The 14006-nt window shown below is 39.4% G+C and overlaps 1 protein-coding gene across 5 annotated transcripts in view; it reads left to right on the top strand.

The window, feature by feature from the left end:
* The window catches only part of AGAP1 (ArfGAP with GTPase domain, ankyrin repeat and PH domain 1), a 661893-nt gene that overhangs the window by 278273 nt on the left and 369614 nt on the right, over positions 1 to 14006 (top strand). For 4 of the 5 annotated variants that reach the window (XM_054043261.1, XM_054043262.1, XM_054043260.1 and 1 more), the window contains 2 exons: positions 4156 to 4241; positions 10580 to 10721. The exons of the other annotated variant lie outside the window; for it this stretch is intronic. In XM_054043261.1, coding sequence (XP_053899236.1) covers positions 4156 to 4241; positions 10580 to 10721 — 228 coding nt within the window. The remainder of the gene's footprint in view (positions 1 to 4155; positions 4242 to 10579; positions 10722 to 14006) is intronic. 5 annotated transcript variants of the gene reach the window in all.

The raw sequence follows: 14006 nt of genomic DNA, 5'->3' as shown, positions 1-14006 counted from the left end.
CAGTTCTGGGCACCGCATTTCAAGAAAGATGTGGAGAAATTGGAGAGGGTCCAGAGAAGAGCAACAAGAATGATTAAAGGTCTTGAGAACATGACCTATGAAGGAAGGCTGAAAGAGTTGGGTTTGTTTAGTTTGGAAAAGAGAAGACTGAGAAGGGGGACATGATAGCAGTTTTCAGGTATTTAAAAGGGTGTCATGAGGAGGAGGGAGAAAACTTGTTCACCTTAGCCTCTAAGGATAGAACAAGAAGCAATGGGCTTAAACTACAGCAAGGGAGGTTTAGGTTGGACATTAGGAAAAAGTTCCTAACTGTCAGGGTGGTTAAACACTGGAATAAACTGCCTAGGGAGGTTGTGGAATCTCCATCTCTGGAGATATTTAAGAGTAGGTTAGATAAATGTCTATTAGGGATGGTCTAGACAGTATTTGGTCCTGCCATGAGGGCAGGGGACTGGACTCAATGACCTCTGGAGGTCCCTTCCAGTCCTTGAATCTATGAAAGACAATGTAATATAGCTTTATGTAAAGTGAAGATAATTCAGGTCCCGAAGAATTCTCTGTGTAGCTCAAAAGCTTGTCTCTTTCACCAACAGAAGTGGGCCCAATAAAATATATAGCCTCACCCACCTCGTCTCTCACGTGCCCTGGGACTGACACAGCTACAAGAACACTGCAAACAACTTTTGGTTTATGGCACATGATGTTTTGGAAGAAAAAAAAAGCAACCCGTTAAATAAATGAGAACTTGTGGATAACATTATACATGCAGAGGGGTGGCCAAACTGTGGCTCATGAGCTGTAGGCAGCTCTTTTACAGTTAGTGTGGCTTGCGGAGCTCCCCCCCGCCCCATCCATTCTCCACCTACGAGACTCAGGGGTTGGGGGGGAAGCTCAGGGCTTCTTCCCTGTGGTGGGGTGATGGGGCTGGAGTTTCTTCCAGAGACTACTCATGCCTCCTGAGAGTGGGGTGTGTGTGTCACAATTTAAAGGTTCGCCCCCCCCCCCACAGCTTGACTCTTGCCCCCGAGCACACCCTACCTTTTATCCTCAGTGGCCCCTCCCTGCAGCTCCCAGGTGTTAGCTCTGCCTGGAGAGGCAGCTGCAAACAGCTGGAAACTGCAGGGTGTGGCTCCTGCTTTAGCTCTGCAGGGAGAAGCAGCTGCAAAAGCAATGGCTCTCCCTGCAGCTCCCAGGTGTTTGCTGTTGCCTCTCCTTATGGCCAGAGCTCCCAGCTTATCAGTTCTAGCAGCTGCTGCACAGGGAGGAGGCCTGGCGGCACCATGTGAGCCAGTGGGGCCAGCAAAGCCTGGCAAAAATCTGGGGTGGGGGGCACGTGACCTCACATGCTTCCACCATGCGTCGCCTCTGGCTTCTGCCCAGTGGGGAGGGGTATCTCGGGGCTTCAGCCCTGCAGGAGATGCTTGCCAGGGCATGGGGCTTAAGCCCTAGGCCCCGGCAGGTGCGCCCTAGCTCTCAAACTTCTGAAGATTGTTGTATGCAGCTTGGAGGGTCAGTAAGTTGGCTACCCTTGTCAGATGTTGATTTCCTACTTCTGCTTCCCCCAAAATGAATCTTTGACATATCAGACACTTTTAAGGATGTTAGGTTTTCCCAGTTTAATGCTAGTAAATTGCAGCTGCCACTTTAGATGACAGGGAGAAGTGGCAATCCAGATAAGTGAAATCTCTCTCTCTGGTGGGTGCAGCCACCTTCTCCTTACTACATGAATACTGTACACACTTACTGGGTTGTAATTCTCCACTTACGCCTATATTCCTCTTTTAACCGATGAAGACTATGTGAAAATGCATTGAGATCTACATGGCTCAAGACTTTCTCTCCCTCCCTCCTCCCCCACCCCCCGAGTGAAGAAATTATGGGTCATGAGTAAGATGGATGCTCTTTCTTAAATGGGTATGCATTAACCGTTTTACAGTTAGCCTGTTCAGAGTTCCAGTATTTACTAATAAAAGGAGGGAAGGCCGAAAACTGAGGGCTGCTGCAACAATTGCTCAGAATCTTCACTTTACATCAAACTACATTACCGTGTCAGTCAGTTATTTAGAGCTTAAAAATGTGCATGTCCCCAGAGGAGTGTATTATTGAGCATTTACAATACTGAATTCTATTAATTCTTTACTAAGCCGATTACGTGTTTTTTGGTAAACTTTATTATTTTTTTTTTCAAAAGAAAATAATGAGATTAATGGAAATTCAGACTTAGTGATCTAAGATGGTCTGCTTTCTTTGATCCATTTAATTTTATTTTTAGAATTCTATTAATGATGGACTTAAAAGGAGTTTTTGTCTGGGACTTGATCTTGGGAGCCAAAGGCTCAATCCAGCTAACCAAAAGCTTCTTCTGAGCTACAGTAGATTTGTACAGTGTGATGACCAGACAAATCAGTATTTCCCACGCTTTTACTGGTGCTTCTGAGCTATATGTAATGAAGACGTATAAAGAAAAAGTTTTGTTCTAGCCACTTTTACTCAATGATTTGTAGCTATCTTAAAAACTGAATCCATTGCACCTTGCTGAGCTGTTCAGAAATCTCAGTAAATCAAGCAGTTCTGTATTGATATAGCAATCAAGAAGGGGGAAAAAGTGGGTCTGAAGTAGCCAGTGTTTAATTTTGTATCATTTCCCTGAATTCCATTCATAGTCCTGTTAAACGTTTCAAAGGATTATTGCTGGCTTCCGCTTGCTGACCTTTTCTCTTTGTTGTGTGAAGAATGATACACAAAAGACTTGAGTTGAATGCTCTTCTATAAGAACACTTATTTCAGTAGTCCACTTTCATATGAAATATTTTTTCTAAAGTATTTTTCAGTTTTACTAGTATGACAAGTTTATGAAGAAAAGGTAGAGTTGAGAAATTAGGTTAAAAACAAGGCGAGGAAGAATTGGAAGTAGCCTAAGTTTTAATACAACAAGAGGAAAAACTGGACATATCTTATACCAGTACCATAATACCATTAGCATATCTTTGCCTGTTGAACTCAGATGTGGGTTAATTGGAAGGCATTATGCATAGAGGCTGAGGGCTTGTGTGGCTTAGTCAGTAAGATAAGAATGCTTTCACTTCTAGGAGCAGGGTATAAATCCATCCTAAGGCCTTAAGTGGACCAGGTTTGCTAATCTTGGTTCAGGCTCAGAAACCTAAGTGTAATCTGGCATTATCTGGAGTCTGTCATGAGAAACAGCATGGTGCCTGAAATGCCTCTCAGCCAAGGGAAGGGTAATCCCTATCTCACCCGCAGGTCAGACTTAAAGTCATTGACCAGGGCAGTGGTGAGGAAACTTTCCGTGCAGCTGCATGCCTCATTCAATCTGTGACCGTTGAAGAGGTCAGTTTCTGAAGTGCCAGTTCCTTGGTCTTCACAAGCACTGAATACTCCATTTCCTTTCAAAATATGTATTTGAAGCCCAGAAATAGTTCTTGCTTCAGATAAGGTTTTGTAGCTTCTACCATTTTATCGCTAACCCAAAATAAGTCTCTAATTCATCCTGTTAGTAAATGGCACAGCACTTCTCTCATAGTTTAGTACATCTCTCAGAGGTGCCATCATTGTAGTTCTTCTGTCTAACGTGTGTAGTGTTTCAGCACCCTTTCCCCAGTTGTGACTTGTGAGTAGAGAATACCATTTTCATAATGTTAAATGTTGACATTTAAGAACTGGGCTTCTCTTGAGGAAAAATAGAGTGAATGTAGCTTAATTATTTTAGTTCGCATATGAGGTAAATGTGAAAATTCAGTATTGTATGTAACTTCAGATTAATACCATTTTGTCAACACTTGCATTTCCCAAAATTACTATTTTAAACCACATCTGGATTGTGGACAAAATGACTTTACTTCATATACTAGCTATCAAAATTTTTAACAATCTCTTATTTTCTTAAGCAGCATGTGTAATAGAGCCCTTGAAATATGCTTCTCAATCAGACATATAACTCCTTAAAAATATGTAATTGAATTAGCTTTCCTAAATAAGTCTTGCATCCATGAAACTTTATAGATTTGAGCTACATTTGTAATTAATACATAATACATTATTCTTATGTGAGAGTCTTAGAAATGTTATTTTCCACAAGTGAAGCCTTTGTTTTTGTTTTACTTTTTCTTTTGTGTAATGAGTTACTTTATGTGACAGGTGGGAGATTCAAGAAAGAGATAGTAGTTGATGGACAAAGCTATCTGCTGCTGATTAGAGATGAAGGGGGCCCTCCAGAGGCACAGGTGAGCATTGCATTTAGAGCTTTATTAGGCTAGACTATAGATCATGAAAATGAATAACAACTTTAATGAAATTATATCTTATTTGGTATAAGAAAAAGTGCAAAGAATTAAGCCTGTAGGTTGAGAAAACTTGATGTTTTCATGGGAGGTTGTTACATGTCTTTAAGAATATAAATGTGATGGATTAAAACTTGCTCGTGTAACTCAAAACAGAATGCACTGATTGCCCTCCTAGGAAGGCAGCAGAATATATTACTCCTGATGTGAACAAGCTATATCACAGTCTGCTCAGGTCACCTAACCTGAAAGCAAAGCTGGCTCGTTGCCCCACCTTTTCCAACAGCCTGAGGAAAATGGAGATGTCATTTAAGTCTACCTTTTTGGGGGAGAATTTCCATACACTTGAACGTGAAAAGACATCTGTGTATTTTAAAATTACATATAATTAATCAATAGTGATGGTCTCTGGGGCAATAGTAAATGTTCTCTGGTGAAAACTGGTTCTTTTGTACTTACAAAAGGGGTTAAGTTGTAAATTTCACTCTGATACAATAGAGGAATGTAGAACACGTGGACTTATCTCCCATCAAATGCACAATTCAGGGCTACAAAGCTGCTTCACTGGCCAGGTAACTACACTGCATTACATTTTTATTAAACGTTCATATTAAAGGAAATGACTGAAGTATGCGATGAAGTTCTTTCATAATGTTATCATAGCAGATGTACTCACGCTGAAATGTGTTAGAAGTGTCTGCTTTTGAATCTTTGTCCTTCTCCCTCATTCTGCCTCATCTCTACTGCTTCTACCTTATTTCTTCCTTGTAGTGTTGTGAGGCTCTCTAGCTCTCCAGGCCTCAGTAGGGCACCATTGTAATCTTATGCATTTCCTATTTGGTTATTGTACGTTTATTTAACTTCTTTTGTCCTGTAGAAGGCTGTTCTATTGCACACAGAATTTTGATAACTCTGAAGAGGAGACAGATCGGTCATTTTTCTCTGGTTCCCATACTCTCGGCTGATACAAGTTGAAACCATTAAACATTTTTGTCAGCATGTGCTCATATGGGCATTAGTACATATGGTGAAACTCTGGCTACTGTCAGTGTGTCTGGGGCTACAAGGACAGATCACCCTCTGCCTCCCCTTACCTGGTTATTAGCAGGGTTGCTAAATAGAATCTACTGGCCTCACTGCCCTCAGCTGTTCAGTGATGGAGCAGCTTCCAAGAATAAGCAGCAGGAGCTGCTCTGCTGCCAAACAGCTGAATGGAGTGTTGCAAGCAGCTTCAGCAGCTTCTGTTTCAATGCCCCACTATTGCCCATTAGCCATGGGAGGATTAAAGCATCCTGGAAGAAGTTCAGACAAAGAAGAAGAGAAGAGGTTAGGCAGAGGAATGAAGGAGACTCAGAGGAGAAGCCCTTAAGGGAAGTTAAAAACAAAAGACAGGCTTACTTAATTCAACTTGGATCTTGTGAGGTAAACATGTGTGTGTTGAGGTAAGAGAGAGAGCCACTTAGTGTGAATAACTTGTCTGAGAAATGTGTTCACAACAGCCTATATGTGTATATAAAAGTTTGTTTATCTCTATCTATCTATCTATCTCCTAAATTCTGCATCTATAACCACTGTGTGTGTAGTTGTATTAAGTGAACATACTACAAGAAAACAGTTTTTTGGTAGATTATTATTTAATAAATTGATTATAATACACACTATATATACTATACATATAGTATGTTCACTTGATACAACTACACACACAGTGGTTATAGATGCAGAATTTAGGACGTGACACCCAAAGCAGTGTTTTCATTGTATCTAGGGCTGCTACAAAACTATTCTTTGGCAGATAAATACCAAATATTAGATTGAAATGATCAGAATTTGTGTCCAACAAAGCACTTCATAAAAGTCATAATACGTATCAGAATGTAAATTTTTCTTCCTGTTTGCCAATCAGTATTTTATAGAAACAAACTATATGTATGCATAAGTAATCTCTCTTCTTAAGTTATTTTAATTAAAATTTGGTCATGTAACATTGTTACAGAAAAGATCTAAATTTTTGTGATTTTTTTTCATATATCTAATTCACAAAATAAATAGAACTACTATTTCTGGACAAATTACCGTATATACTCAATCATAAGCTGGTTGGTTTATAAGCCAACCTACCCTCCCCCAAGATGGATAAATAAAAATGGAAATTTTTTATGACCCATTCATAAGCCGACCCTATAATTCAGGGGTCTGCAAACTTTGACTCCCGGGGGCCATCAGGATAAGCCGCTGGTGGGACGAGATGGTTTGTTTACCTCGAGCGTCCGCAGGCACGGAGGTAAACCTAAGTAAACAAAGTGTCCTGGTGCGCCAGCTGCTAACCCTGATGGGCCAGGACAGCAAGCAACTGGTGGGGAAATGTTTCTTTTTTGTGGGGGGGGGGGGGGGGGGAGGGAGAGAGGAGAAAAGCAGGGGATCAGGGAAGTAACCCCTGTGACCACCCCCCACATGACCCTAGCCTGGGAGCCCCACACTCTTCCCATCCCATCCCTTCCCACCTTATCTGGGGTGGGCCAGGGAAGGATGTCTCTGGCCTGGCTGGAGGCAGAGCAGAAGTGGAGAGGCTCTGGCCCTGCCTCTTCTCTTCTGGCTCTGCTGGCTGTGTTGACTCTCCTTGCTCCCTCTGTTGGGGGGGGAGGGGTTGTGTCTCACCTCTCCCTCTCTATACCCGTTCATAAGCCGACCCCCTTCTCTGGTGCTTCCCTTTTTTACTAAAAAAAAATCCGGCTTATGAACGAGTATATACGGTAATATTGATAATTTCTGTAATGGAAGTGGAACACCTGAAGGAAAATATTGTTTGTAACCTTCACTGCTCCTTTATAATTCACAATGATGACATGATAAAGTTTTGGGTTTTAAAGGGTTTTTCTATTTTGTTTTTGTTAGAAATATTCTTTTTACTGGAAGAATAAAAGGGATGTGACATCACAATAGGCAGAAACCTGTGCTGCAGCCTTCCCAGTCCTTGGTTCAGTGGTTCTCAACTTGTGGCCCAATCAGCACAGAGCTGCAGCCCATGTGACATTCTCAGGGCCATAAGGATAGTATTGGATGCAGCCCACATAACACATTGTGGGGTACATATGGAGCCCAGAATGGTAAATAAGTTGGGAATCATTGCCTCAGTTAAAGTGAATCTTAGAAGTCCCTTGACATTCTCTTCTTTCTTAAGCGCTGACTACTGCTCGTTTCAGCTTATTGTGATGTCATCATTCGAGTCCTCTAGCAGAAAAGGAAACTTGGAGTTTGGCAATTGGTGTTCCAGATCCGATCAGTTGTCTAATACAAGAAGCTTCAGATTAAGGTGAAAAATCCTGAAGCTGGCAATTATGGAGTAAATTGCCTATAGAGAACTTTCTTTTCTAACCCCTCGATTTGGAGTTTGGCTTATGCCCTGAAAAATGAAGATTTATGTTCTAGACTAAACAAAAGTAGGAAAATTCATGGTAAAGGTGTAGTAAAGGACAATCACTACTTTCTGCTTTGCATTTTTTCTGTGCCAAATTAATACATAAACAGTTTTAAAAATCTCATTTTTAAGGATGAAATCAGAGTGAAATATATACTACTGGTCAGTTGGTGGTAGTCTGCTTTTCATCCTCATCCTTTTTAAAGCATTCCAATTGTGAATAAATTGCCATTTCCATTGCTTGCTAGCCATGATTTTAGTTCTTCCTGGCCTACCACAAAACTGTTAAAGTCTCCTATGATAAAACACCACACAATAGTTATGAGGGATTTGGATGGCTCATAATAGTTGCTTTGGGATGCAGGTTCTAGGTTACTAGTGTGATTTTTGGCCTCATTTGAACAAGTGTTCACCTTAATTAAAGAAATAAAAATGGATGCTTTTGGTGCCATCCAAGACACTGAATGCACATGAAATTGAGCTGTCCTCTCTGCCCAGAGAACTGTTCTCTGCCACAGTGGGATTTGAAGCACACCGCTTGAATTTGCCATTACCCGCACTGTTTTTCAAAGACTTCAGTTTCCAGTGCTGTTAACATCGCACCTTCATAACATTAAATTACTTAAGATGTTGTGTAAATTATTTCTCTCTCTCTTCGTGCACACACACGTGCACACGCACATGAAAAAAAAAGTGACCCAAGGGAACTATTTTAAATAGTCTCCTTTGGTGTATCTCTCAACCATTAATAGATGGATACCTTTCCATCATTGTACACTGGTTTTAAGAAATTTTAATACATTCTACAGAAACCATTAGTCTCATAGATTATTCTTTAAGAATGTCAGTGCTGCAAGCAAGAATTCTAGGCAGAATACAATTGATTCCATGGTATGAGATTAATTATACAGCTAGACTTCCTCCACAGTTTTTTGTATCTCTCTCATGCTTTTCATTAGGCTTCCAGTTCTGACAACAACAGTTCAGCTCACACACATTGACAGCGTTGAACATTTCCTGCCATATATTGTGTATTAGCACAATACAGCATTGGCAATACATTGTAGGGGGTTGGCATATTAAGTATCTGTCTTGAGAACTGCAAAGATTTATTTTTGCTGTTCTTACACCTTGATCCTAAGTGAAAAGACATCCTTGTGTGTTGAAGTGTTCAAATGGTACATAGAATTTACACAAATTAAATGATTTTTAATAGAAATAATGAAACACACACCTCAAAAAATAACCTGTGGGTTCCTATTTTCTTTGTGCGTTGAGCCTTGAGGGTTTTCAACCTTTTTTGCACAACAGTGAAAGTTAGGAACTTTTAAATGTAAACAGGGATAATTACATAATCGTAGGAATAGCTACTTTTAAAAAATGGGAAGCATTACAAACTTAAAATAACAAGAGTTAGCAATCCTAAAGTAACATTGTGCATAAACCCAGGAGAACAATAATGCATAACACACACATGTAAACATAAAATATGCTAATTATGGAGAGCATAAAGACAGTGTTGTCCAGTGGATAGAGCATTGGACTGGAGATTAGGAAACCTGTGTACTGTTCCCGCTCAGACACAAGGCTGCTTGATGACGTTGGGTGAATCACCTCACCTCTGTGCCTCCATTTCCCCATCTGTAAAATGGTGATAGTGATACTGACCTGCTTTGTAAAGCGCTTTGAGATCTACTGATGAAAAGTGCTAGATAAGAAGTAGGTGATGTTATTTTTTTGCCTTGTCTGCTCTTTGCATAGCATTTTTTGCTATGTATATGTACAGTGGAGGCCCTGGCCTTGATTGGTTCTGTATGTATGGTAGTAATATGACTAATAATTATGGAAAGATAATGTGTCTTATTTAAGGTTGCACTTGGTTAGCTTTGTATTATTGATGGAAATTTGTCCTGGAATGGACACATTTATAAACACATGCTATTTATTAGCTTAAGAAATCCTCTGGCAATCTATAACCAAGATGAATTTGCTGCCCCGTTAGTTTCTTTTAATATTTCTAACAAGTACTTGTGATCTGAAATTTCCCCTACAGATATGGTTGTTTTAAGCCTAACCTGGGCACAGAAGTGCCTCTCTTTCAGTAGATTTACGACACCAGGGAAAACCAGTTCACTTTCTCACTACAAAACCTAAGGCATAATTATTTTACTTAAACTTCTATAATTATGGCATTTGCAAATTCAGATATCTTAAAATTTGAGTTTTAGAATATAAAAGAAATGCAAGCAATATTTGAGATTTTGCTCAGATCTGAAATTTAGTGGGTAAACTTGTAAACCCTTGAATGTAATGTTGTGCTTTTAATGTCAGTGCTGATGTTAGTTAAGAAATCAAAATATATATAATATTTATTTTGATTTCTTTATATATATCTATATCTATATCTATAGATCTATATATGTAGGATGAATGGAAAGTAACATGATAGGTTTTTGCACTAACCTTTCATTTCTAGATACCGGTTTTCAAATATTCCTATCGTTCACATTTGCAAAGGCAAACTCATTTCATTCCCAGTTTTTCTATGGAACAAAAACCGGTTACTACTTAGAATATACCCAGAATTAATAGCATACATTTTGTCTCCCAGATTCTGTCTGATTCAAGCCAATATTATAATGTGTGTATTAATCCCTCACCTGCATATGCACCAAACTCCCTGTAAAATTAAAAAGCAAGTTCAGAGTTAATAATGTTAATGGTTAGATTTCCCGAATGCAGCATTCTTTCTCCCCTCCCTTCAACACAGGATAATCCCACTAATTTTATTGACTACTGCTCACTGCTTTCCCACTGAATATCTCTCTCTCCTGCCCCTCCCCCTTTTTTTCTCCCTCTGTAGTTTGCCATGTGGGTCGATGCTGTTATATTTGTCTTCAGCTTGGAAGACGAAATAAGCTTCCAGACAGTTTACCACTACTACAGTCGTATGGCTAACTATCGTAACACTAATGAAATCCCAATGGTACTAGTGGGAACCCAGGGTAAGTGCAGTCTTGATTATAACATCTCTAAGATGATACCGGTATTCTAGTTGCTGTCTTCATATTCAGTTATCTTTGGCTGATTACCTGTCTGAAAGTGTCTTTAGAGTGACAATTTTGTTCTGGAACTTCTTTTTAAAGACAAACATACTTAGCTTGATTGATTTCCTTTCATACCAACCTTTTGGGGGGCATAACTGATATTTCCAGGCACTTGGTTGATAAAATGCAGTACATTCCAGATGTTAACAGAAAATGGCTGTTCTGAACTTCTGGGATAGTTTAAAGTGTTCCTAACTCTGACCAGTAAGTTTTCATGATCTGAGTTGAGTACATGCATAAGTATTTGCAGGATCATGATCTAAATTAGGATGGGACTCAAATTGCTTAAAGATCCAGAATAGACCAGTCCTTTATTGCCCTTAAATCACAAAAAAAAAAAAAAAAAAAAAAAAAAAAAACAAAAAAAAAAACAAAAACAAGAGAAAATAAGACTTGGCAATCATTCCTCTATAAATATTTATAAAAAATGAAGGTTCTCATATACAGGCCAGACCTCAATCCTCGTTATTTTAGATTTGTTGCACAGTCACTTGCGTTTTGTGTCACTTAAAAAGAAACCCCACAATTCTACTTCACCCCATTTAGGAAAAAGCTATCCTGCAGCAACAGTGCTAGAACAGCAATAGCCTTAGGCTATCACAGGACAGGCAAGCCCTGAAGGTGGGCGCAATTTCAGATCCTCTCATGAAAGTTAGGTACTTAATCCCCCTCTTCTCAGTGTTTTCAGCTGTGGTTTCAGACTCCCCTTCCCCTCTAGCCTGCAGCAATGTGAGATGTTGGGGATGGTTTAATGCTGATCTAGGGCTTCATTGCTTCCTCATGTTGTCTTTTTGCCAATTAAGACAATGCCTGGGGACAGAGTGTGGCTTGACAGCCCAATGCTGGATTGCAAACTTTGAAACCAAAGCTGCTCATTGTGAAGCCCGGGAAGTAGGGGGAACATGGAGGGGAAAGAATAGTAACAAGGCAATAAGGCGGAAGCAGGTGACAGATAAAAGGGGGAAGTAGATTGGGGGGAAAAAATCCTAGGGTGAACAGAAGAAGCTGCAGTCAAAAAGGGAAGTGAATTGCTTAAAGGGACACTGTCAACTTAAACATTTCACAATGTTTAACACCTAAGATTACTGTAAGAGAAAGGTTAGAGGGGAAAGATATTTGTTCAGGATTTCTTTGCTTTGTGTGCCATTTTCAGTGTTTTCCCTTACAGTGAGGTGGTCAGTGCTGGAAGTTTTGTCTAGGTCTTTCCCACAGCGCCACAGAGAAGGAGGGGAGAATTTTAATGATAGTAGGGGTGGGAGGTAGAGAGGCAAGAGGCAAGGATAATACAGGGCATCACTCTTAACTCCACGTCAAGGTGACAGTGTCCTTCTTAATGTTATGGTGTCGATTATATCTGACTGGTTTCTGCTACCGATCCACTAATCATAGCTATTAGACTGGTAGCTGTGAAATGATCTCTGAAGTGAAATCTCCCTAAAATGCTAGTGTCTGCCCCGCTGCTGCTCCTGCAACCAAAGGTGAATCTTCTCCCCATTGTGAATACGGAGGTGGAAAATAGAGGGGGATATTTTCTCCCCCATCTCCAGTGAAATTGAAGTCCATATTTTGACACCAAAATATCATTTTAAGTGATGTTGCTAATTTTAGAAGCATTTATTGTCCACGTGCCTTCAGCACCCTCTGCTGGTTTTACAAAGAAAAATCCTTAGACTTGCTTCCAAGCACACATGTTTGTTTTTACCTTTTATGTCAGGTAATAGATAGCAATATAAAAACCAATATGCTTCAGTTGGTACCTTACAGCACATGTAAGATTTAAAATGTTTGAAACATTAACCGAAGTAATATACTTCAGACAGGACTGCCAAGTGTATTCACAGTAATAGCAATTTATATTCAAGTTCAGATGAGATTTTTATCTCATGGAAACCTCATTGGTTTCTACTAAATAAATTGTAGCTGAATCTTAGGTACATTTTCTGATCACTTTTGTGATGCTGCAGTTTTTGCATTGTTACTATAAGCTGCCATGGGAAACAGGAAACTTTTATCGTGTGTGTTGGTCTGAATTGTAATGCGTTTTAGTGCTATACATCTCAAAGTATTTTACAATATTAACTAGTCCTTATAATGCCCTGACAAGTGGGTAAGTTAATGCTAAAAACCCTAGTAAAGTAAATTGCGGTTTCAAACAATACATACATTATGATTAGGTCTCCTTGTTCTGTCAGTTGTTCCATGAATAAACACTTTAAAAAACCCTTTACATTATTCCTTTCAATTTTCTGCACTCACTAAATCACCTCTTCGAATCTTCTCATTACCTGTGTGGGATAACTACATCTTCCCACTGTGAAATGAATGAGGATCTCATGAAGGTGGTAGCTTAGTATACAGAATTCACAAATGTATATATAAAAATATAGGTTTTATATATATGTATTCCTAACTAGCAGCTGATTATATCCAAAATGTGCTGGATTCTTTTTTCATATGGGATATAAAGGTAATATAGACCTTCATTTAGCAAAACGCTTAAATATGTACATAACTTTTAAGAATGTGAATAGTCAATGAAATTAATGGGACTTAAGCATGTGCGCTTTCCTGAATTGGGGCCATATGGCTCGTGAGGAAGATGTGTGTAATTTCACACAGTATCAGTTTGTAAGTGGTACAAGTGAGAACTGCAATGTAGAACACTCTGCTGCAGTGGAGTTTTTATCAGGACTAAACTAACCACTTTCCTATTCAGTTGGCATTTCTCAGAGTTCTGAGAGCTGAACAAGGTGACAATGTGAGTACAATCATATCGCTTCAAAATATTGGGAAATCCTGACACATAGGAGATGGTTTATTATGAGGATCATGCTATAGCAGCAGTTTGGTTTCTGATCCTGGAAGCTGAAGGATGAACATCACTAATAGTTTGTATAATATGATTGCTATGAACAGTCAAGAGTTAGTCCTCTCAATGACTCTCTAATTATGTTAATTGTTTATATTCAAGCATGTTGATAAAATCTACTGCTTGATTGGTCCTGTGGGAGCATCGATGGATATCTACAATCAGCTGCTATTTAGGAATACCATTATCCTGTTTTAAGTCAGTGTCATGTGTTGGGTCCTAAGGTGTGAAATTCATTTCTCCATCTGTTTCTTTACTCCAAAGATTTTAGTGTGATCACTCTTGAATTCTTAGATGTTTCCTCGGATACCATC

This window comes from Malaclemys terrapin, chromosome 11 (assembly GCF_027887155.1).
Source record: "Malaclemys terrapin pileata isolate rMalTer1 chromosome 11, rMalTer1.hap1, whole genome shotgun sequence".
Taxonomy (NCBI): domain Eukaryota; kingdom Metazoa; phylum Chordata; order Testudines; family Emydidae; genus Malaclemys; species Malaclemys terrapin.
This window is presented reverse-complemented; position numbering and strand designations above follow the sequence as displayed.